The sequence below is a fragment of the Limanda limanda genome, chromosome 19 (assembly GCF_963576545.1).
Source record: "Limanda limanda chromosome 19, fLimLim1.1, whole genome shotgun sequence".
In the NCBI taxonomy this organism is placed as follows: domain Eukaryota; kingdom Metazoa; phylum Chordata; class Actinopteri; order Pleuronectiformes; family Pleuronectidae; genus Limanda; species Limanda limanda.
The window spans coordinates 18,464,040-18,488,569 of NC_083654.1; the positions used below are offsets into that span (position 1 = coordinate 18,464,040).

The following is a 24,530-nucleotide window of genomic DNA, read 5'->3' on the forward strand; positions in this document are numbered from 1 at the left end:
CCAATATGTGATTTCCTGAAGGCGGACCTGGGAGAGCTGTAAGACACAAACACTGTTGCATAAATCAAACGTTTGCTGTTACAGAGCATAAATAAGTGGATTAACAATGATATCATTTTGTGTTTTAGGCAATTATGTGAGAAGCGAGCAACCGCATAAAAACCTCAGCAACCAGGAGACACAACCCCATGCCAGCTAATCAATGTTTATGTCAGATTTGTTCTCATAATATTTTTTTCATTCATGTATGAAGTGCTATTGATATGTTGTTGAGCCAACATTAGTGCTGTGACCCTGATAATAAAACTGTTTGATGTTTTTCGGAATCTTTTTGTCCCTGTAAAATTATTTATCATTTAATTTAGGACAGTAAGTGAAACTATAAAGGCATTCAGCCAGTGTTAATTTTGGCAGCTATTTTTGATTTAGTCTTAGTCTTAGTCTTTTGACGAAAATGCATATTAGTTTTAGTCACATTTAGTCATTTTTATCCTTAGTTTTAGTCTAGTTTTAGTCGACGAAAACAAATTACATTTTAGTCTAGTTTTAGTCACATTTAATAGCCACATTAAACTCCTTATCTTCCCTTCTCAGGTCCAGGGACCCCCTGTGTTGTGTCTACAACTGCATACTAGTCTAGCTTTCAGTACTTAGGTTGTCCATTATAAATCCCTCCTATAGGTCTATAGCAGGGGTCGGCAACCTTTACTATCAAAAGAGCCATTTTGCCCTCTTCCCCCAAATAAAATTTGTCTGGAGCCGTAAAACATATTTGATAACAAAGCTGATCAAATTTTATATAAAGTTATACTATACTAATCTGTAGATTATTGCATTTATGAAATTATAGAACAACAATAAAGAAAACTGTTGACATTTTATTTATTTTTACCTGTTACAACAAAGTGAAACACCAAATGCTTATGAAGAGGAGAAGAAAATACACAGGCAAGTGTAGGCCTACTTTGAAATAAATTAAACGCAGAACTATGTAGGGTTATTTGAGTCATCCCCATATTTGTGGGAAATGTATGAAATAAGAAGTACCCTATTTTGATATAAATAAAAACATATAGCTGCAGCCTATATATTTTAGTTGGCGTTGGCGAAATGTGAAAACAAAAAGTGAAAGCAGATCAGACTGGAGACGGACAGTGAAACTGCACCTCTGTAGAAACCAGCTGCAGCCTCTGCTCTGATCCAGAAGCTGCGGCGCTGATCTCAGAGCAGCTGAGACCAGAGAAACTCTGTGTTTTCACTGTTTCCATAGTTAAGAAGCAGCAGGTGAGTCAGTGACCGCCTGCTTCACATGAACGAGCTCTGATCTCACTTTGTCTCTCTGAGCGAGTGCGCGGGGACGGAGCCTCGGGACCGGTACGCTGTCTGGGAGCACACACACACACACGCGCGCACACACACACACACGCACACACACACACACACTCGCCACTCCGGGTACTTCATGACGGCCTGATACGATTATGTTTTTAAAAATTGTTGTGACTTAGTCAACCGCCAACATTTTCGTTTCGTCTCGTCTCGTTAACGAAAATTAAAATAGATTTCGTCATAGTTTTTATTTTCAAAGATCCATTTCGTTACGTCTTCGTCTCGTCTTAGTCATGGGAAAAGGGGCGTTAACGAATATTTCTCGTTATCCTTATCGTCAACCAGGGGCGTTTCTAGGATTGAAAGAAAGGGGGGGCTTAGCCCCTAAAGGCTCTTATATACTACTACGTGTCCGTTTCTCGGAGAGTTCTCAGCAGGGGGCAAAGACTCTTTTTGATTTTTACTTCTCCGTCAGTCTACGTCCGGAAAAAATTCACCGCCAAACCCATAGGTGGCGCAACGGAAGACGAGCTCAGAGGAGCCTACCCCATTTGGGAAGAAGAAGTCCACGTGTCTCTGTTGACATGTTGGCCTGCGTCCCACACACTGAACCATGGCAACTAACAGAACTAAATAAAGTGACACCCAGCGGGTCAAAATGCTGATGTAATCGTTTCTTAGCGCAGCGGTTCCCCGGTCTTGTTTCCGAACTGTGTTGCTGATTCCACAGCTTGAATCTGCTTGAGGCTACATGTAGCTAGAAGCTACACGGACCTAGCTCCCCCCAGCTTCCACACACAGTCAGCAGGGACTCCCGACACTAACTACTACTATCCAGTGTTTGCTTCTAACCTGACGGTATTATAGAAACAGTGTCATGATAGAAGTGGAATTAAAGTCGTGACGGCGGGTTCTTGCACTGTTACCACCGCAGTTAGCATGGTGGCTAGCCTAGCCCGCTAGCCTAGCCTGCTAGCGCCGTTTTGAAAGCTCGTTATAACCGTCTGTGACCGTGCACACATGCCCTCAGTGCTCTAACGAGCCACCGTCAGCCGGACAACTCCGCTGGCTTAACACACACGTCACATTAATCGTAGAATCATAGTTGTGTTCGTGTTTGATGCTACATGGAAGTAAACAGGAAGTAAACAGGAAGTTTGAGGTCCGGAAATACGGAAATGACGTCATACGGAAATGATGTCGTTCGCGGACCAATCACAGCCAAGAGCGGTCCATCGGGTCTCCAACATGAAGACGGATAGTTAGAAAAATCAGACGTGTACGAAAAGCTGTACGAAGCATTCGGAGAGTGCGTTTCACGACGGATAGGGCGGTCTTATCTGTCCGTAATAGAAGAAACGGAGAGGCATAAATTGGCCTTAAGGATGTTGAATGTTTGCGCACACAGCGCGCGCCAATTTTTTTGGGCTCAATTGGGGCTGCGGATATCCATTGTCCATTTCAGACAGTTCATAGATTGGTTCTATCAGAAAGAGTGTGATTTTTCTCTGTATCTTTGCTTGAATTCATTCAGTATAAGATAACAGAAGTTATCTATCACCTCTGCTAAAGAATCTTCTTATATCCATCTGGTCAATGAATTGGATGATATACCGATACAATAGCGTTATGAGGGACACTGACATTTAGTTTTCACTAGCATTAACTGATTATAAACAACAACATTCTATAAGCACTGATATTATTGTTTTAAAATACTAGAGATAGATATTAATGCAAAGAATAGAGAGCTGTCGATAGTTATTTCTTACATTTCAAATTTGCTCATTCACACTCTTGCTCACTGGAGACATTTTCTAACAAAATAGCTAGCTAGCTAGCTTAGTGTTAACATAGCTCATTACAATATTCCCTTTCATTTGCCTCAAGTAAACCTAAATTTAAGCAGGTAACAATCGTTAACAACTACAGATAGCCACATTCTGTAACTACCTGTACTTACAATTTCACTCTGTGCATCATTTACTATGAGCTAAACTCCTTGGCTGTAATCCTGCTGTCTTGATGAGAGACGTTAAGGCCGGCGCATGCTTCTGCGTTTTCACGGGCCCGGAGACGCAAGAGCCCTTCCGGGCCCCTCACGGCCCTTCTTACGTCCTTACGTGCGTCGGCCAATTTTTCTAACTAGACTGTAAAGCCCCGCAAGCGTCACCCGCCCGCAAGGGCTGTGATTGGTCTGCTGACTACATCATTTCCGGAGTCGCATTTCCGGTTCATGCCCGGAAACCACGGAAGATTTAGAAGAACGAATATGGACCAAATAGAAGAGCACTTGGCAGAAGAGATCCGACACTATGTCCACTAGTATTACCCGTCACTAACCGGCGGATTTTTCCGCCAGAAAAAGGCTCTGAGGAGCCGCCGTGGTAAATAAATTGCTCTTCTTCGTGCAACACAGGAAGAAGAGCCGACTTCGACAAAAAACATTACTGCGCCTAGTGTTCTGGCGGGGAATTGCATGGCAACACTCGCAACGGTTAGAAAACGATGAATGAGAACGAGTCCTGCGTTACAGCTGCGTGCCTGCGGGCCCCTGACAACGCAGAAGCATGCTCCGGCCTATACTTGGCAGAGTGAGAAAGTCAGCGCAGCAGCGATGCAGACTCCCCAAGGTCCTAGTGCCCTGTCCTTTATTGTATGATGAGAGGCTGTTGGATTGTAATTTGAAGTGGTAGAAAACATACAAAGCAGAAACGCCCTCACATATGTAGCATGTTAGAGTTATAAATAACTTGTCCATGTGTAAAACAATAGTTTAATTTAAAAAAAAAAATTAAAAAAAATCCCCAAAATTATTTGGGGGGGCTGAAGAACATTTTAGGGGGGCTTCAGCCCCCCTAAAACAGGCCTAACGACGCCCCTGTCGTCAACGAAATTAACACTGCATTCAGCAGAGCACATATACACGTCCAACAAGGCCCAGCAATCCCCTTATAAGTTACTGGTTTTTATTTTTGTGGTAATTAGTGGACCTGTTGTTTTTTTGCTCACATGTGGGAAAGATAATATTTTTAATCCCCAGTCTCCCACTCTTAGTTTTCACCCCGACTGCAGTTTATTATTATTTTGTTTAACATGTATAATTGATTAAAAAATAAATAACTGTAAGGAGCAATCTTTCCACGTGACCCACAATTTGTGACTGCAGCCTCTCAAATGTGTGAGTCCCTTGTGTAAACGTGAACACGACACCTGCCACAGTAAAGAGTGTACAGGCGACTGTAGTGAAATATGATAGTGATATACCAGGAGAGAACACATGTGGGCAGCACTGAGGGGCTTTTTAAGTTTGTATGTGACTAAACACATGAATACATAGGTGTAATTAAACAAACAGATATTGATGAGCGTGCATTTCAGCCATTTTACTCTATATCACTTAGTCCAAAGCGCATATAAATAATGTAAACATTTTTATATAAATTATTTTATTTTATTTTAAACTGTTATTTTATCAATTGATTTGTAAATGCACATCCTTGTTCTTTTGCCTTATATCAATCTTAAAGAGGCATTAAATTAATTCAATTTGTGTTTGTATAGCATAAAATCATAATATACATTATCTCAAGGAACTTTACATAGAAGGTCAAGAACTTAAAAATGTTTGGCCTATAGCAGCATAACTGGAGATTTTTAGGATTGATTAATACTCATTCAATAATTCAATATCGATATTTAAAATACATCAGGTAAAGTAAAGAGGTAAAGAGTCATGAGGGAATGATGATACTCTGACCTGAAGGCTTCTTAACATGACAGTGCAACTCGACCTGCAGCCGCATCACCGCATGTGTCCCACAGAGATAGAGAGAGAGAGAGAGAGAGAGGGAGGGAGGGACTACTTTCTCAGCAGGGAGGAGGAGGGAGGGAGAGAGGGAGGAGGGAGGTGAGTTATGCCAACAAGCCGATTATTAAAGGCTACTGAGGGCACACACACACATACACACACACTCACACACACACATTCACACACACTGAGCATCTGAGGCTGCAGAAGTTTCTCTTTTCCCCTCGTTCATCTCAGGATTGTACTTTTTTAATGGACGCTGCAACTTTTCATGGATTTTTATTATAAGAACTGGAGTCAGGAAATTGTTATATATATGTGATATATGATTTGGAGATTTGCGATGTATATGGTGTAATCAGCAGAGAGGTAAGAGTGAGGTTCTGGTATTTTAGGTTTATGTGGCTTCACTTGAAGATATTGCATTTTTAAGTTCGGCTGCTCTATTGTAAAGTTCATCGTGTGTCATTTTATTTTTCTAAATATGTTTGACTAAATAACTGTCAATGAAGTTAATTTAACAGAAAATGACATCTGCAAGTTACCTTTTTTAGTTAGTGAACTTTATAGTCAGGCAACAAAAGCCAAATTACAGGCACATTAGACACCTCTTTGCTGTGAGCGGTCTAAATTGGAAGGTGTCGCCATGACCAGCCCCTCCAGGAGTATCGACCACGTCTACGAGAGCCCGGCTCACAAGCCAGAGACGCCCAGGTACCGCAGCTGGAGCAGCTTCCGCTTCTCACGATGGAGAAGTGGCTCCCAGAGGACCACCCCCCCTGGCACCCCTTCCCCAAAGGTAGACAAGAAGGGCGATGTGAGCAACACTCTCTTCACCCTGGTCAAGACCCACAATGAAGACTACACGGCCGACCCCGATGGCCTGGAGGACACCAACGATGAGGGGGACGGAGGCAGCGAGGTGCTCCCGCAGGTCGAGTACAATTACTTCCAGAAGCAGTTTGGCTCCTTGCTGCAGCCCGGGGTCAACAAGTTCTCCCTGCGCATGTTTGGCAGCCATAAGGGTGTCGCTGCAGAGCAGGCCAGGGTCCAGAGCTTCGGCGTGTGGATCATCCACCCCTACAGTAACTTCAGGTAACGACGAGGTTGGATTATCTTCAGAATTTCCTCTTGTTGCCACAGGTTATTTTATGGGAAAATTTCCCAACATTATTTCTACAGTAGCGGTAAAACCACAGGAAACCTTTTCCCAGCACAAAACTACCCAGTTTATCATAAATCTACCTTGAGAGCATCCCTCTTTAAAGTCATCGATAGAGCGATTCAATCCAGTTCTTCCAAGGACAGACTGCGGTGCAACAGCTGATATCATGGTTCCTCCAGCATGATAAGGCGATGAAGGGATTTGATTAGTGATACAATATATAGGACAAGATCATCTGGATTAATTATACCACTCCCCTGTGACTCCCTTTCTCCCTGTTTACAAGAAGGAAGAACTACAATCATTGATCCCGATAATTAAGTGTTTTCCTTGCCCTAGTTTTGTTTCACTTTTCAGAGAATTGGTTTGATCATTCGGCTTTTAGGGCCTCCCAGAATTTTAGCCGTGATTCCCAAGCTATCCATCTGTGTGGTGACTAATAACAACCACCATCAAATTTAAACAATTTTTAAACATCAGGCCTATGCCAGACAGAGGGGATAAACCCGTGCAGAGGGATTATTGCCCATAAGAATCCCTATAATTCCAATCTTGCTCTATTATGCAATAATACACAGACAGCTGAGGGAGGGATTATTGAAGGCCTGCTACCCTTAAACCTTATGCTCTAACTTCCCCTTTAAAATGGATGAGTTGGAACAGAACGTTTGTGATGCTCAGCTTTCCTGTTCAGGGGTGAGGGTCGCTTTTTTTTGCATTTGGAATCCAATTTAAAGTGGGTGGGGTCATTCACGTAATAACTCCTCTTACCGGTTGGTTCTGCAAGGGGTTAGGGTTATGGTTAGGGTCAGCGGTATCATGTGGTTTGCATCAGCAGATGGGGTTTGTGCAGATGTAATAGAGACACAGATGCCCGGACCTTCTACGGTTCTGATCACAACACACTAGCTGGTCTATGAGGATGAGTTTGGTGACAGCGTTGTAATGTAAATCCAAATGTCAACATGTCTACGCACTCACAATCATAATGTTGATGCTGGTGAGACATAAATGGATTTGGATTTGTATTTATATAGCGCTTTTCTAGTCTGATGAAGACCACTCAAAGCGCTTTACAGTACAGTTTCACATTCACCCATTCATACACACATTCATACAGTGCATCTACTTGCAGCACTTAGTTATTCTATGGGGGGCTATTTAGGGTTCAGTATCTTGCCCAAGGACACTTCGGCATGCAGATGGTTCAGACTGGGAATCGAACCGCCGACCTTCAGGTTGGAGGACGACCACTCTACCCCTCAGCCACAGCCGCCCACATAAGCAAGGTTTAGTGTCTTAGTTTGCTGGTTAGTACTAAAGATAAATGCAGCTGAGGTTTTTGGAACAAAAAGTAAGAGTTTAGGACAAATTAAAGTTTGGCTTGATAGTGTTGCTGTAGGAAAAGGTAGGAAATCACCAAAATTTTAACAAGTCTGAGGAAAACTGATTTCAATGGCAATTCATGCAGTTGCTTTTGAGTCATTTGCACTCAAAGTCATGGACGGCTCAGTTGTGCAAGAGAAGAACCAGGGCTGAATATATATGTATATATATATGCACTCACTATAAATAAACAGCAGAGTCTTTAGCGGTGATATTAGCAGCATGCAACCACTAATCTGTTGCAGCATAAGATGATAAGTAGGCATGTAAACCAGCGTGTAGACACAGGGGACGTAGACAGAGGAGATTGATGGAGGGATAAACGTGATTGAAAATGAGGAACTAATCTATCTGTGCCTCCGCTCTGTCCAGCTAAAGAATGTGGAAGGTTGTTTTCTCACAGGGTTCACATTGCGATCGGCGAGCTGTGACGGTAATTAGAAATAGTCTGGTTCCTATTCTATTACTGTGCCCTTGTAATGGGGAGGAAGAGACTGAGACCCGTGCTGATTGACACATGATGGAAACAAGCTGTAAGGAAACCCAACCCGAGTATAACAAGACACAGGAGACCTACAGTAAAGTGGTACTTGTATGACATGAAGCAGACAGTGATGTGCAGAGCACACGATGGCGCTTCAACACTCTGAAGTCTGACCCATCAATCCAACACATCGCGGGTCAGACCTCTCCGGTGACATTTATGTATCTGCAACGTCTTCTTTAAAGTACATTGAGCCTAGTGAGGTGAACATCATGTATTTTTAAGTAGAGGGGTTTCTCATGTGACAGAAGCTGTTATGGGAGTAATGGTCACTCTGAAATGGGTCAATCTCAGTACGGCACACTGTACACCTGATCAGATGACTTCAACTCACCTTAAAGCAACACTGTGTAACTTTTACTGAGCAACAGCGCCCTCTGCAGGCACACCTGGTGATTCATTTTGTTGGGATCCATGTCCAAACAATTAGGTGGATTTAAAGTCGAAAAAAAAACAGCTATCAATCTCTGAATGCAAAGTGCCACCCTCTGAACTGAAACACAACTGAATGGTGGATATTACCCATGATCCTTAGCTTCCTGAACCAGAAGAGTTACTTCTGTAACAACTTCACCAAACTCTATTTAGAATTCTTCATGTTTTGTTTTATGGCTTTTTCCATGACCCATAATGCATCCATCCATTCAAACACTGATAATAACATAACCTCCTTAGTACTAGTGGGAAAAGGTAGGCAAAAAAAGAAATGCTTGCAGTTTTATGTTTGCCCAACCTCAACATACTATTCCATCATGTTCTGTCCAGGTTCTCCTGGGACATCGTGATGCTCCTGCTGATGATGAGTAATCTGGTGATTCTACCGTGGGGAATCACCTTCTTTGAGGACCAGAACACCCCCCCCTGGATCACCTTTAACGTCCTGTCTGACACTCTCTTCCTCATGGACTTGGTTTTCAACTTCCGCACCGGCATCCTGGAAGGGGACAGCCACGTCATCCTGGACCCCAAAGAGATCCGCAGGCACTACCTCCGCACATGGTTCATGGTGGACTTCATCTCCTCCATCCCCGTCGACTACATCTTCCTCATCGTCGACCTGGAGTCCCGGCACGACTCGTCTGACGTGTACCGCACTGCCCGCGCACTACGGATCGTGCGCTTCACCAAGATCCTGAGTCTGCTGCGTCTTCTGCGACTGTCTCGCCTCATCCGGTACATTCACCAGTGGGAAGAGGTAAAGAGATGAAGAAGGAGAATGTTATTACAGTCTACGTGAGAAATTCCAAATCTTTCTTATTGAATTTTATTTCTCTCCAGCTTTTCCATATGACGTATGACCTGGCCAGTGCAGTGGTGCGCATAGTGAACTTGATTGGCATGATGCTGCTGTTGTGTCACTGGGATGGCTGCTTGACCTTCATGGTGCCGATGCTGCAGGACTTTCCTCCAGACTGCTGGGTAGCCAAGAACAACATGGTGGTGAGGAGGCCGACTATATGAGAAACATTTTAGAGAAAGATGCTTTTATTTCAGAAAGTTAAATGAGGGTACCACTTTGAAATCTCAAGGTCGGTTAAAAATGAAGCGTATCCAGCTAATTAGCTTAGCTTAGCATAAAAAAATAACAGTTGAGAGTGGTATCGATCATGTCATTGTTCAATAAATGTCAAATGATTCCTTTAAACCTGAAATATTTTGTAATGTGTTAACATTTTATGATTTAAAACACATTTTAAAGCCAATTAGAAATACGTAAACTCTTCAAATTAAAGGAATGGAGTGATATTGTGGGAAATACACTTGTCTGGCTTCTTACTGTCAAATGTTAAGAACGAAACAAATATCATCATGTCTGTCGAGTTGATGAGAGTGGTGCCAATCTTCTCATCCAACCCTCAGCAAGAAAGTGAAATCATTTCTTAAATCTTCCCCTTTAATTGCAATTGCAACATTTTTAAATTGGTTATTTTCCTTACTTGGCCACGTATTGATTACTAATCAATTCCAGGAAATTATTATTAAGCGTCATTATGAAATAAGTAATGTTGTTGAATTAATCAGACATTTTTTATCCAACATAGTAGGATCATATGTTTTCTCATTATAACATTTTTTTGTCTTGTCTCCTCTCCCATCCATTTCCCAGAATGCTACATGGCACACACAGTACTCCTACTCCCTGTTTATGGCCATGAGTCACATGCTGTGTATAGGATACGGCGCCCACCCTCCGGAGGGCCTGAGCGATGTGTGGCTCACCATGGTCAGCATGGTTGTGGGGGCCACCTGCTACGCCTTGTTCCTCGGACACGCCACGACCCTGGTTCAGTCTTTGGATGCGTCACATCGTCAGTATCAAGAGAAGGTGAATATCTGACCTGAAACGTTTAACTTACAAAACACATTTTGACCCTCAGCCACAGCTGTTTTGTGGACAATACGTCCCCAAGAGCCTCACATGGATGTGAATGTGATTCTGGCTTCACGGTTTAACTTCACAACCATTTACATCACAGGTTTGCTTGTGCTTTATTGGTTGAAAATGTGCCAAATGCCTGGAGGATATGTGTATTATCTAATAGATTTTGTGACCTTGTTGTGACCCTTTCCAGGGGATTTTCACAAGATAAAGCAGAGCGGATGAATAAACGAATCGCGGCGCCTTTGTTCTGGATCACTGTTTGCTAATGCCCATTACAAATGAGTTTGTAATCCACTTAAAACTGCAAAAGCCACAACACAAATCGAATAAATGCATAATTGTTAATTCAGCAAACACATGGTGGAAAATGGGATTTAGTCTGACAACAATCGTGTGGAATTTCAATCGTATTGTCACGAATATTAAATCAAACATTTTGTTTTGTACAAATGTTTTATAGTATAAGCAAGTGGAGCAGTACATGTCGTTCCATAAACTGCCAGCGGACGTGAGGCAGAGGATCCATGATTATTACGAGCAGCGATTCCAGGGCAAGATGTTTGACGAGGACAGCATCCTCGGAGAGCTCAGTGATCCGCTCAAGGAGGTGGGTTCCTCATTCAAACTTTGATTTGACTTGGTGCTTCTTGCTTTCTCTGTAATTATATATTTTAATGACACCTGTCTACACAGATGCAAATCCAGGCCTGGACAATAACATTGAAATAAACAAAGGTTTTGCCAAAAGAAAGTTCTATTCATTAGTGATTAATGTTACTATAATTTCTTCAATTAATGATTTTAAAGGCAATGTTTAGTTCAAATATCTTGCTTTTAAAAAAAAAAAAAGAAACTCATGTTTCAGATGATATAAATCAGATAAAAGCAGAAAATGCTCACATTCGGGAGCTGGCAGTTTAAGAAATAGTTTGTTTGTAAATGGCAAAAATGTTTAATTAGTAAAAAATGTCAGATTTGACAGTTTTGTCATATGATGGTGGAAAATGCCCTTGAAGTGACAGTTCTTTTTTAAAATATCTTAAACATTTCCCCAAAAAGATATTTATATAACTAAATCCCACAATTTCTGAATGTTTTCTCTCTTCTCTCCACCGTGCAGGAGATAGTCAGCTATAACTGCCGTGGGCTGGTGGCCAACATGCCGCTGTTTGCCAACACTGACCCTCATTTTGTGACAGTGATCCTGACCAAGCTGCGTTTTGAGGTCTTCCAACCTGCAGACTTGATCATACGAGAAGGGACCCTGGGTCGGAAAATGTACTTCATCCAGCACGGCGCCGTCACTGTCCTCCCGCGTGGCAGCAAGGAGATTATGCTCAGCGATGGAGCCTACTTTGGGGGTAAATCATGTCATCCCCATCAAGTCAATATGAGGTTCAATGGTTCTGGTTCCCCATGATGTTGGTCTCCTGTTAAAGCTGCAACTGACAGCTAATCTATGAATCATTTCAACTACAGGGTATATTGTAACATATAAGATAAAACCTAGAGATGTCTGATGCAATGCCACACAAACAGAGAAATGACGGAGATGCTTGCAAGTGATAGGAAGGGATTAATGAAATAGATGCTTAATAACATCCCAGTCAATCAGTTAAAATATTGATAATTGATATATGACAGTTCAGCACATGAATCTGTTGCTTTAACGGTCAAACTCTCATTTCAGAGATCTGCCTTCTCACCCAGGGCCGACGCACAGCCAGCGTGAGGGCCGACACATACTGCCGTCTTTACTCCCTGAGCGTGGAGAGTTTCAACGAGGTGCTGGAGGAACATCCTCTGATGAGGAGGGCCTTCGAGAGCGTAGCTGTCGACCGACTGGGGCGAGTCTCCCGCAGACCCAGTTACCAGCCTCCCCCAGCAGAATGACTTCTTCTGCACCAGCACAGAGACACTGGTGTAGGATATTTTACACCTTGACTGAACTGATGCTGTTGGACCAGATGATGGAGACCCTCACTTTTATTTATTAATACATTATTGCTGCACCTGGTTGGAAATATTGAACCTGTAAATCTCAGTATTCTACATGATCGTTTTGTGTTAAGTATTTTTCAACACTTCTCAGGTTAGATCCACTGTATAATTAAATAAGGAAAAGTATTAACATGAATGAGAAAGTAATCTCTTCTATTCTTGGTGATACGTGTTCTCTTAACCACATGTAAATAAGAATAATTCCCCCGGCCTGTATGCTTTGAGACTGCAGTTTCATTATCCCTCACACATCCAGGATATTAGAAGCACACAGCAGCACCAGCTGGGAGATACGTGTTGCAGCTTTATACAGCTCTGATTCAAATGATCCCTCAGGTCTGCAGGTTGCAACAAATGAGGGTTTAAAACCATTGTTCCCTGAGGATAAGCTGCTGTGATGTAATAACTGTACAGAGACAGGCTGTACGCAGCCATACGTCATTGTTTGATTCACCCAAAGGTCATATTTGGAGATGTTTATTTTATCACATTGAACTCTACCTCTGTATCCCTACAGTTTATTTCCCAGTATAAGTGTTTTTATTTCAACACATGAATATTAGAGCCACTCACTTTCCTTGCACTTTCCTCTGGTTTAATGTCTGCAAACAAATGTAAAAATATTGTTTTTCAATTATTTTAATTTCAGAAGTAAACCTTAAGTTGGTTAGAAGGTACTAATAACCCTAGGATAACAACATTACAGATGAGTTGTTTAATCCCGGTAACACAGTGATAGTGCGATCAAATGCTGATATTAATAAAGACCAAAAAACTTCATATGAATTATTTGTCTCTTTTTAATTGTGTTGATTTTACTGAATTTATTAATTTTGTATTTAAAGAGTATATATTTCAGGTATATTTAATGCAAAAAACAAAAACGTAACATGTTTGAGGTATAATACAGAAATAACTTCCAAATATTATTAGGACCGAGCACTGACAGGCACTGACATTCAGGCATATTAATTATTTTGAGGGCTTTGACATGTATATATTTTATTTCATTGTTTTATGTTATTTATTTATTTTTTATTTATTTTTCATTTAAACATTTTTTTTTTGTTTTTAATTTAATTTAATTTAATTTTTTATTTACCTCCTGCACATAAGCGAACTGCGCAGGATTAATTAAATTAAATTAAAAATTAAATTAAATTAAATTAAATTAAATTAAATTAAATTAAATTAAATTAAATTAAATTAAATTAAATTAAATTAAATTAAATTATTATAATTAGATAGATAGATAGAAAGATACTTTATTAATCCGGAGGGAAATTCAGAATTATTTATTTTTTGTATTATTATTATATCAAATTGTGGTTTGCAAGCAGTTAGGCAATGTTATTCAATTTCTCAAATAAACTGTAATTTACGGTTGTCAAATAAATAAAGTGGATTTACAGAATAATTTTATTTCCTCTGAAAATATGGTTACATATTGTGGTTAGAGTTGGATTGAATGGAAACACTTTGTATAACCTTGAATTCTTTATTTGTATTTAACATACATGTGCATGTATTTTACATGTTAAGTGATAACGATCAGTAGCAACACATTCATGACCACAGATTAACTTTTATTGAGCAGATGTTGTTATTAAACCATAAACATGCAGGGGGAGGGAGGGAGGTTCACTGGGTTGTTTGTGACTGTATCCGGGCCACCAGCTTCTACTTCCTGTGGTTATTTCATAAACTCCGGACGCAGAGGAGGTGAGCACGACCCGATTGTTTTCTATCTTCTCTCACACATTTCACACCGACATTAATACACATGCAGCTGCGGATGAGAACCAGTGAATCCATGTGTCTTCGCTGGGAAATGTAAAAGCTGCCGCGGGGATCCAGCTCTTTCTGTCCGGACTCTACAAGGTTAGAGGTGCTAGCTCAGGCTAAGCTAGGCTAGCAGTAGCCACCTGAGCATTGGAGGTCAGTGTGTTCCCTGATACGAGGGGAAACACTTCAAATGGAGCTCTCTGGTTATTTCACTTTAATTCAGATATTATGTGAGTTCATTTACTGGTGTGTTGACCTGAAACATCTCCGCTTGGCATTGATTGGACGAAGCTAACGCTGCGAGCTAACCCCAACACCTCTGATATAACAACACACCAGAAGTTACACAAGATCACAGACAAAGCAATTCAACTGATTAGAATACGAGATTAAATCCACCGTTATGTGACATTTAATCCAGCGATTGTTGCTTTTGTTGTGTTAAAATAAAACTCTTTTCTGGTTAAAAACAAACTGCTTTTGTTTTGATGCTGATCGATAAGAAAATAGGGTTTTTGGGGCATCATCAACAAAAGATTATTACTTTATGTAAGTAAATATGCACTGTTGTTCGTCGTTTAAAGGAATTCCAGGAATTCGTTTGTCTGTTTATGATTAAATTACTAATAACAAGCTCTATTTATAGAGAACTTTTCACAATCCAGATTTCAAAGTGCTCGCAGGGGAAGTAATTAGACAAATAAGTCAAACATGCATTAGATCGTAGTAAAAGCAAAGCAGAAGATCATGGTTAAAAATGTTCATAGACAATACAAATTTAAATAATTTAAAGAAAGGCTGTCTGGCAGACGTGTGTTATAAGAAGGCCCTTGAGTGAATTGCAGGGTCAGCTAATCTCATTTCCTTCCAGAACCTCAAGATCTGACTGAAAATGATCTGTCCCCTTTAGTTTCCAGGTTAAAAACAGGAGTGATGTGATTTTATATATAAATAAGAATAAGAAACGTGTAAAGTCCTGTCGCAACACAAGCAGCCTTACAAGCACTTTTCCTGAATTTAATACATTCTGTTAATGAATATTTTCTTCCCCTTTTAAAGAAGGATGTTGTCCCTCTCTCGAGCTGTGGTGAGCGGGGTGGTCCGAACCCCAGCTGCTGTCAGTCAAGCTGGAGTGACTGCCATCACCCGGTTCAACAGCACAGCACAGGTACCTGGCTCGTAATAACAACAATAAATCAATTAAATTTTAGACGTAGATAGCATTCCCTTTATATGTCTTTGCATTATGTTTCCAGACTGCTCCAAAGAAAACAACATTTGGCCCGCTGGCTGATGAGGACAGAATTTTCACAAACCTGTACGGCCGTCATGACTGGAGGTAACACCACCGATGATATTCTCACTTCATACTAAATTTCTATAGAAAAGAGAACAGTCCTCACATGTTCAAATTTTTTGCTTCAGGCTGAACGGGGCTTTGAAGCGCGGTGACTGGTACAAAACTAAGGAGATTCTTCTCAACGGAGTCGACTGGATCCTCAATGAGATCAAGGTCTCCGGCCTGCGTGGGAGAGGTGGAGCCGGTTTCCCTACAGGCATGAAATGGAGCTTCATGAACAAACCCAGCGATGGCAGGTCAGTGAGGAGCCGCAACATCGAGCACATTTCATCGTCTTTTACTGTTTTCCAAGTATTTGTACAGATTTTTGGTTACCAGAAAAGTGATATATCAGTACCAAAGTGTTTGTGGCTGCAACTGAGCTTTACATTTTCCGTATGTTCTTTGTTAGTTATACCAGCCACTAATAAGATTCAAGATTTTTATTGTCAAATGCACAGAGAGATAACATGAAGCAGTCACTGTCACTATGAAATACTTGGGTCACAGGCTCTCTTTAAGCAATGCTCAGTAATTTCAACCCAAAAAATAAAATAAAAATAGAAATAGTATAAAAAAGAATAAAATAGAATAACAATAAAATAGAATATCAAATTTAAAATAGAAAATAAAAAATATATATGTATATATAAATATATATCTTTACAGATGAAGAGAAAAATAGAGCAAAAATAGTTCAATAAGGTTCAATAAGGTTGGCACTGTCTGGACTCATCAACTACAGTGGCTGCTTTTGGGAGGGAAAAACTTATCTAACAGGCTTCTGAATTCATTCTTCAGGCCAAAGTATCTGGTGGTGAACGCAGATGAGGGTGAGCCTGGCACCTGTAAGGACAGAGAGATCATGAGGCACGACCCACACAAGCTGGTGGAGGGCTGTCTGATCGCTGGAAAGGCCATGGGGGCACGTGCTGCTTATATTTATATTAGAGGAGAGTTCTACAACGAGTCATCAAACCTGCAGGTGAAAATTGTAGATGCATCTTGGCAATTTCTGTGAAGTCCTAATTAATAATCAACGTACAACACAAGATCTGCTTGAGCAACAATGTGGAATTCCTCCTGCTGAAATATTAAATGTGAAATATCTCCTCTTAGGTTGCTATCAATGAGGCCTATGCCGCTGGGCTGATTGGAAAGAATTCCTGCGGCTCTGGTTATGACTTCGATGTGTTTGTGATGCGTGGTGCTGGAGCGTATATCTGCGGAGAGGAGACCGCTCTTATTGAATCCCTGGAGGGAAAGCAAGGGAAGCCCCGCCTGAAGCCTCCATTTCCTGCTGACGTGGGTGAGTTCCACTGGAAAGAGATGGAATGGAGGAAAAATACTAATCTTATTGGGCCTTTGTTTGTATCCCCATTGTGGACAAGTGTTCTTGCCCAATAAACACTGCTCTGACTCATCTCCTTCGCTCTTCCTCCCATCCTACAGGGGCGTTTGGTTGCCCTACAACGGTTGCCAATGTGGAGACGGTATCCGTGGCACCCACCATCTGTCGCCGTGGAGGCTCTTGGTTTCTAGGCTTTGGCAGAGAGAGAAACTCGGGCACCAAGCTCTTCAACATCTCCGGCCATGTGAACACCCCCTGCACTGTGGAGGAGGAGATGTCTATCCCTCTGAAAGAACTCATCGAGAGGCATGCAGGTACCCATGAACCCAAACAGCCTAAATGCTCCATTTGCTTGTCTGTTTTCTCCTGCACCGTGGGGGTCATAGTGTGAAAAGATTAAGATAGCTTAACATAAGCACAGCCTAAGTGAATGCAGTTTTTACTTAATTGAAACCAACATCTGTCTTGAAGGTGGAGTGCGTGGTGGGTGGGACAACCTTCTGGCTGTAATCCCCGGGGGCTCCTCAACTCCCCTCATCCCTAAAAGCGTGTGTGAAGACGTGCTGATGGACTTCGACGGCCTCGTCCAAGCTCAGACTGGGCTCGGCACAGCTGCCTTGATCGTCATGGACAAATCGGTAAGTTCGTCCACTCTGCCGTAGGGATGGGGAGAAAAATCGATTCATTTACAAATCGCGATTCTTTTGAAGGACGATTTTAAATCGCCATGCTGCCTCCCAAATTGATATTTAAACATATTTATTGGTTTATACGGGGGGAATATATTGGGGGAGCAACATCACCCCAGAGCATGTTGACCAGCTCTTGTTTTTGCACAAGAATCTAAACATACCCAAGCACTAGCTTTGCATCACCTACATGCAAACAACAATAGCCTACTTTCTGTTTATTTCAAAGTTTATATTCTAAGTAAACTTTTATTCATTCTATTTAATTTACCTTTTATTTATTGTTTAAAAGTAGCCTAAGTGGCATACATTTGTTAATCTGTCAGTTTGTGTGCAGTTAACAGGGGCTATACAATAATAGGGCACATTTTTATTTATTTTCTCTATTGGCTGCCTGGCAGTCATTAAGTTAATGTTAATGTTTGAAATAAACTTGTAAAGTTCTAAGTGAATTTGACTGTGTTGTATTTGAAGGTATGATTCAACATTTTTCCATGGTCCAGTATTTAAAAAAAAATAAATAACCAAAAGAAATCGCAGGAAATCATAATATCGAATCGCAATACCCACAGAATCGCAATACATATCGTATCGCCAACTAAGTATAGTGATAGTATCGTATCGGGAGGTCCCTGCCGATTCCGTCCCTACTCTGCAGTGTTATTCATCATGCATGTGCAAGTTAGCAAACATCTGTTACATTGATGGACGCGTTGTTTCTGCAGACTGACATTATCCGAGCCATCGCACGCCTGATTGAGTTCTACAAACATGAGAGCTGCGGCCAGTGCACGCCATGCAGAGAAGGTAAGGGCCTGACTCCCGGTCATTTTATGCAGCAACATTGCCAGCTAAGAGTTTTTCACTGTTTCGCAGTAAAGCAGAACTCTGAATTTTGAGTTATTCCCCCTTCTTTCTTCGTCCTGTAGGAGTGGACTGGATGAACGATATGATGTGGCGTTTTGTAAAGGGAGATGCACGACAAGCTGAGATTGACATGATTTGGGAGATCAGTAAGCAGATTGAGGGTCACACCATCTGTGCCCTGGGAGATGGTGCAGCATGGCCAGTGCAGGTATTCACATTTGCTGTAAACGGATAAAGAAATAGTTGATATTTTGGCAGCTGCTGTATCTGTTATTCTTCTGCTTGAAGATTAATGTACTATTTCCCCTTTGTGTTTTCTTTTCTGCGTTCTCAGGGATTGATCAGACACTTCCGGCCTGTGATGGAAAACCGAATTTCTGAATTCCAGCAGCAGGCCAGGGCTTGAATGGCTCCTTTCTACTTCCTTGAATTTCATCTTCTGCCTCATATTCCCTCTATCCCACGTGTGTCAGTGACAAATTATTTAAGAGGATAATGTGACGTCTTTTCACCATCGAGATTCGCATTGATGTGTCTGCCTTGTATGTTAAGATTACCAATAAAGTTCTATGAACCTTTAAAGAAGCCTTTAACTTCTTGTTTAGACATTAGATGTATTGCTTAAATGACTATTATGGAATCACTTGAACCTCATATGTTTATGCACAGACTGTATATAGTGATGGACAACGTGTCTCCACTTATTCCCACTATCCAGAAATGAAGCTGAAATGATCGTTGAAATCTTTGGAAGCATTTGGAGCCCGAGTCTGCACAGTAGCAGAATCTCTTGTCAGTCTCAGCTGTCTATGATAAGAAGCGGAGAGGCGGTGGACTAGTGGCAGAAACTTGGACTATGGGCTGTAAAGGTCTCTGGTTCGACTCCACGGAGAAACAACAAAAAGACGAACCTGGATTGATCTGTCCAAAAATCCAAGAGGATTCTCCCTACCCTGTCTAGTGCCCCTGAGCAAGGCACCTTACTCCCCCAACATCTGCTCCCCGGGCGCCGTACATACACTGCTCTGTGTGTCCTGCACCAGATGGTTTAAAAGCAGAGGTTAAATTTCCCTCCTTGCATGAGTGTGCTTGTGCATGTCTGTGCATGTGTTTGGGACAAATAAATGTATCTTAATCGTATCTTAATCTTAATCTTAATAATATTGCACTGTTTTTAAGCATCTAGTAATTTATTATAATGTAAAAATTAACACTTAATCAAACTTCTGTCTGTCAAGAACTACCTCAATTTAAAGGAACCATCTTTGAGGACAATGTATTTAATAATAATGAATTTGCTATAAAGAGAAATCCACCAACAAGCGATAGACTAAATGTAAGAAGATATAAATCACTGTTCCACTGTCATAACATCGCGATAGCTCCGTGTCACATGACGTGGGCAGACCGTCCTGCGCATGCGCGGCTTCATTTCTGTGGACGCCTTGAACGGTAAGAACTGGTTCCCGGTTTTTGAATTGTTTACAAAAAGGCAAATCTGAAGCGATCTAAATTACACAAACAAAGCAACACACACAAATCAAATAGTGTTATAATACAAGCGTCTCGTTAGTGTTATCTGAGCGGGTCTCCTCCCTCCATCTTCCTGGTAGCTAGCTCAGGCCTGACGCTAGCAGTGTTGTATTCATCTGCATTACAATTCTGCCTAAAATGTTTATTAATAAAACACCATATAATAAGATGTTGATTCATCTTTATGATTTAGCCGGACACATCTTGCTTATGCTAGCTGGACGTTATCCTGGTGTGATGCAGGTGTCGGTTCTGCTTTGCCTGCAAACACAACAACACAATACATGCAGCGGGCTCGAGTGCACACACACACACAACAGCATTGTGTTCCTGTGTTGCAGCTCCATGTGGCCGGGACGTGTGTGAAAGCATCGGCATGGAAATGTTGAAGATCGAGCAGGTTATCGTTGGAGGCGAGAAGAAGTCCACCCAGGCGGAGATGAAGCCGGGGCCCGTGGTCACTCCTCTGCAGTCCTGTGAGCTAACATATACACTTTATAGTCCATAACCCAATGTGATGCTAACATATACCCTGTATGGTTCATAACCCAATGAGATGCTAACATATACACTTTATAGTCCATAAGCCAATGTGATGCTAACATATACCCTGTATGGTTCATAACCCAATGAGATGCTAACATATACACTTTATAGTCCATAACCCAATGAGATGCTAACATATACACTTTATAGTCCATAACCCAATGTGATGCTAACATATACACGTTATAGACTATAACTTATAGTCCATAACCCAATGAGATGCGAACATAGTCCCTGTATAGTTCATAACCCTATGTGATGCTAACATATACCCTGTGTGGTTCATAACCCAATGTTATGCTAACATATACACGTTATAGTCCATAACCCAATGTGATGCTAACATATACACTGTGTGGTCCATAACCCAATGAGATGCTAACATATACACTGTGTGGTCCATAACCCAATGTGATGCTAACATATACACTGTGTGGTCCATAACCCAATCTGATGCTAACATATACACTGTGTGGTTCATAACCCAATGTGATGCTAACATATACACTTTATAGTCCATAACCCAATGTGATGCTAACCTAGTCACTGTATGGTTCATAACCAAATGAGATGCTAACCTAGTCACTGTATAGTCCATAACCCAATGTGATGCTAGCATAGTCCCTGTATGGTTCATAACCAAATGAGATGCTAACCTAGTCACTGTATAGTCCATAACCCAATGTGATGCTAGCATAGTCCCTGTATGGTTCATAACCAAATGAGATGCTAACCTAGTCACTGTATAGTACATAACCCTATGTGATGCTAACATATACCCTGTATGGTTCATAACCCAATGTGATGCTAACATATACACTTTATAGTGCATAACCCAATGAGATGCTAGCATAGTCACTCTATGGTTCATAACCCAATGTGATGCTTACAAAGTCACTGTGTGGTTCGTAACCCAATGAGATGCTAACATTTACACTGAGTGGTTCATAACCCAATGAGATGCTAACATATACACTTTATAGTCCATAATCCAATGTGATGCTAGTATAGTCCCTGTATGGTTCATAACCCAATGTGATGCCAACATAGTCACTGTGGGGTTCATAACCCAACGTTATGCTAACATATTCAGTGTATACTTCATAACCTAATTAGATGCTAACATATACACTGAGTGATTTATAACCCAATGTGATGCCAACATAGTCAATGTATAGTTCATAACCCAATGAGATGCTAGCATAGTCACTTTATAGTCCATAATCCAATGTGATGCTAATATAGTCCCTGTATGGTTCATAATCCAATGAGATGCTAGCATAGTCACTCTATAGTTCATAACCCAATGTGATGCTAACATAGTCACTGTATAGTTCATAACCCAATGAGATGCTAGCATAGTCAATATATGGATCATAACCCAATGAGATGCCAACATAGTCACTGTGGGGTTCATAACCCAATGTGATGCTCTGAGTGCTCAAACCAAACACGTGTTAACACCCTGCAGTTGTACAATCTGATTATTCCACGATATTGCTTGTGCTAATCATAAAACTTTCTGTCGTCCCATCGTGATGCAGATCAGCATGAGAGCCTGCAGTGCTTCCAGTGCTTCATCACCTTCTCAGACGTCAAAACCAAGGAGAGACACATGAGGAAGAGCCACCGGGACATGTACAAGATGCAGCTGCAGCAGGTGGAGAGACGTAGAATAAAGATACCTGCTCTTGCTTTTATGTAACAAACTCAGCAATGCATCTGAAATCATTGTGATTGTTAAGTCTGCAAGTGAAGATTCTTTTACTTATTGATTATAAGATACGAGAGGAGGATGAAATGCCCTTTATAACTGGTTCATATATATTTTCACATTATACTTCTGTATGTGTATAGATGTAATTTGACCTAACTTGACTACAACTGGTCACAGATTTGTATTATCTTCTCTATTTTAGAGTTCTGCCCTTTTTTAAAAAGACGAATCAGTTAATAGAGCCTTCAGATAGAATTTAATTATTTGTAACCACCTTTCCTCTCATTATTTTACAGTCCAATACGCTCTTTACTTGTTACAAGTGTGACAAGTCCTTCTCCTCCTCTGAGGAGCTCAGCCTCCACCAGACCTCCCACGACACAGGAGAGAAGCCCTTCCTCTGCACTTACTGTCAGAAAACCTTCTACACTTTCACTGAGGTGAGGACACTGCAGCGTGCACGTAAGCCTGGGTTTTGTGCTCAAGTTACTTGTTTATTGTGCTTGATGAGTGTTAAATGTCTCCATGCAGCTGAACAAACACAAACGACGGGAATGCATAGAACGACGGTGTCCGTGCAGCGACTGTGGCGCCCTGTTCCCTAGTCCTTCTCGACTTCGCAACCATCGCGTTTCTGTGCACCCCCAGAGCCCAGCGACGGCCGATGACGTCAACACCTACCAGTGCTGTAAATGTGGTCATGGTTTCCAGACAGAAGAAAAGCTCTTGCAGCACCAGGAGAAATTTGCTAATGATCTAAACTGTGACACTAAGGTGCAAGGTAAAAAGCGTGGCCGTAAACCCAGGGACACAAGTCATGGAGCCGACGGCAAGAAGATCAAACAAGATCAGGAAGCAGATGACTCTCCGACAGAGGGGTGCTACTCCAACGAGCTGCAACCGGAGCTCGAGATCCCTTGTCCCGAAGCAAATTGTGACCTCATATTTCCTTCTGTTGCAGCCCTGAGGGCACACAAGAAGGAGGGCCATGGGCCTCCTCTTCGCAAGACTCACGAAGGAACAGAGTGTGACGAGAGTTCCACTCAACCACACATGACTAGGGCTCAGCGCTCTGGACACACCCACACTGAGGGCGAGAACGCAACAGAAAAGAGATAATAAACATGGAGAAAAGACTGCAACCCGATCCTACAACACTCAGTTAAATGATTGTCAGAATATTTCTTACAGTATTCTTAACAGTAGGAAGAGGAATTTTATGTGGATGTTTCACGTGGGAGATTTTAAAAATCAAGGTTGTACAACACGGAGGTTGTTTCAGGAAACACATTTTTCACTTGCTTTTAGGAAGACGTACCACACTTGTGATTAAAACTATGTACATGTTATGTCTGCTCTGAAATATCACAAGGCCTTGCTTTCGAATCGCTTGCTCATTCTCCCTCAAATATGGAAATATTTTAATTGTGAAACTGGTAAGTGACAACTACAGGAAAGATGTAAAGAAAATCACAAACTGATAAATGGGCACGTGTATAGGGATTCTGCATTATGAGACCTAAATTATGTATGTGAGCCTTTTTTCTTCCCAGAAGTAAATAATTGTTGCATTAAACAGTGTGACATTTCTGAGGAGTTTTTGTCTTGTTGATTTTTCTGTGTCTGAATGAATGGCTTAAAAGTCGATTATAACATTTTCATTATGAAATAATACACTATGGATATTCTACTGAATATACAGTATTTAGGATTCTATACCTATGATTAATCAGGGCTTACCATTGAGAAAGATAAACAACCCTCAGCTTGAAATATATTTAATTCTGTATTTTAAAAAAGGGTGTCTGCACTATTTGCACTACATACAATATTTTGAGCTATGAATTTGCTTTTTTTTCCCACTCTATAGAGAAATAAGGCATTTATTCATATGCATATGCAAAGTATTTGTAATTCCCACTGTATGACTTATGGTAACTGAAGCCATATCTTTTAAATAATTACTGAAATCCGGTTGTTTCTTTGAAATTACCTGTTCTGCAAAAGAAGAATATATGAAACCACTCATTACGATTTTTCTGAACACTAAATTGAAATGGCTAAATAAACCATGTACATTAGAA

At 41.1% G+C, this 24,530-nt stretch overlaps 3 protein-coding genes across 3 annotated transcripts; all 3 read left to right on the forward strand.

Moving 5' to 3' along the window:
* The first annotated feature begins 5,786 nt into the window (after positions 1-5,786).
* hcn3 (hyperpolarization activated cyclic nucleotide-gated potassium channel 3) lies at positions 5,787-12,511 on the forward strand. The gene is made up of 7 exons (XM_061093384.1): positions 5,787-6,235; positions 9,001-9,430; positions 9,514-9,675; positions 10,343-10,561; positions 11,079-11,225; positions 11,739-11,979; positions 12,309-12,511. Exons 1-7 carry the CDS (start codon positions 5,787-5,789, stop codon positions 12,509-12,511), a joined length of 1,851 nt encoding a protein of 616 aa, XP_060949367.1.
* Positions 12,512-14,298: 1,787 nt separating this feature from the next.
* ndufv1 (NADH:ubiquinone oxidoreductase core subunit V1) lies at positions 14,299-19,235 on the forward strand. The gene is made up of 11 exons (XM_061092973.1): positions 14,299-14,341; positions 15,464-15,572; positions 15,661-15,743; positions 15,830-16,000; positions 16,545-16,728; positions 16,863-17,052; positions 17,196-17,408; positions 17,566-17,732; positions 18,509-18,590; positions 18,713-18,858; positions 18,985-19,235. Exons 2-11 carry the CDS (start codon positions 15,468-15,470, stop codon positions 19,054-19,056), a joined length of 1,413 nt encoding a protein of 470 aa, XP_060948956.1. The 5' UTR covers positions 14,299-14,341; positions 15,464-15,467; the 3' UTR covers positions 19,057-19,235.
* Positions 19,236-20,061: 826 nt separating this feature from the next.
* LOC133026131 (zinc finger protein 33B-like) lies at positions 20,062-24,037 on the forward strand. The gene is made up of 5 exons (XM_061092993.1): positions 20,062-20,102; positions 20,525-20,659; positions 22,274-22,389; positions 22,743-22,886; positions 22,978-24,037. The coding sequence occupies exons 1-5, from the start codon at positions 20,069-20,071 to the stop codon at positions 23,563-23,565; spliced, it is 1,017 nt and encodes a 338-aa protein (XP_060948976.1). The 5' UTR covers positions 20,062-20,068; the 3' UTR covers positions 23,566-24,037.
* Positions 24,038-24,530: the final 493 nt, after the last annotated feature.

What these genes read in the sequence shown, in the direction of transcription:
- hcn3 (XM_061093384.1), top strand. Translation starts at nt 5,787, where the DNA reads ATGACCAGCCCCTCCAGGAGTATCGACCACGTCTACGAGAGCCCGGCT. An exon ending in CACCCCTACAGTAACTTCAG is followed by an intron (nt 6,236 to 9,000) that starts GTAACGACGAGG and finishes TGTTCTGTCCAG; the next exon opens with GTTCTCCTGGGACATCGTGA. An exon ending in ACATTCACCAGTGGGAAGAG is followed by an intron (nt 9,431 to 9,513) that starts GTAAAGAGATGA and finishes ATTTCTCTCCAG; the next exon opens with CTTTTCCATATGACGTATGA.
- ndufv1 (XM_061092973.1), top strand. Translation starts at nt 15,468, where the DNA reads ATGTTGTCCCTCTCTCGAGCTGTGGTGAGCGGGGTGGTCCGAACCCCA. An exon ending in AACAAACCCAGCGATGGCAG is followed by an intron (nt 16,001 to 16,544) that starts GTCAGTGAGGAG and finishes TTCATTCTTCAG; the next exon opens with GCCAAAGTATCTGGTGGTGA. An exon ending in ACGAGTCATCAAACCTGCAG is followed by an intron (nt 16,729 to 16,862) that starts GTGAAAATTGTA and finishes ATCTCCTCTTAG; the next exon opens with GTTGCTATCAATGAGGCCTA.
- LOC133026131 (XM_061092993.1), top strand. Translation starts at nt 20,069, where the DNA reads ATGCGCGGCTTCATTTCTGTGGACGCCTTGAACG. An exon ending in GGTCACTCCTCTGCAGTCCT is followed by an intron (nt 20,660 to 22,273) that starts GTGAGCTAACAT and finishes ATCGTGATGCAG; the next exon opens with ATCAGCATGAGAGCCTGCAG. An exon ending in ACAAGATGCAGCTGCAGCAG is followed by an intron (nt 22,390 to 22,742) that starts GTGGAGAGACGT and finishes ATTATTTTACAG; the next exon opens with TCCAATACGCTCTTTACTTG.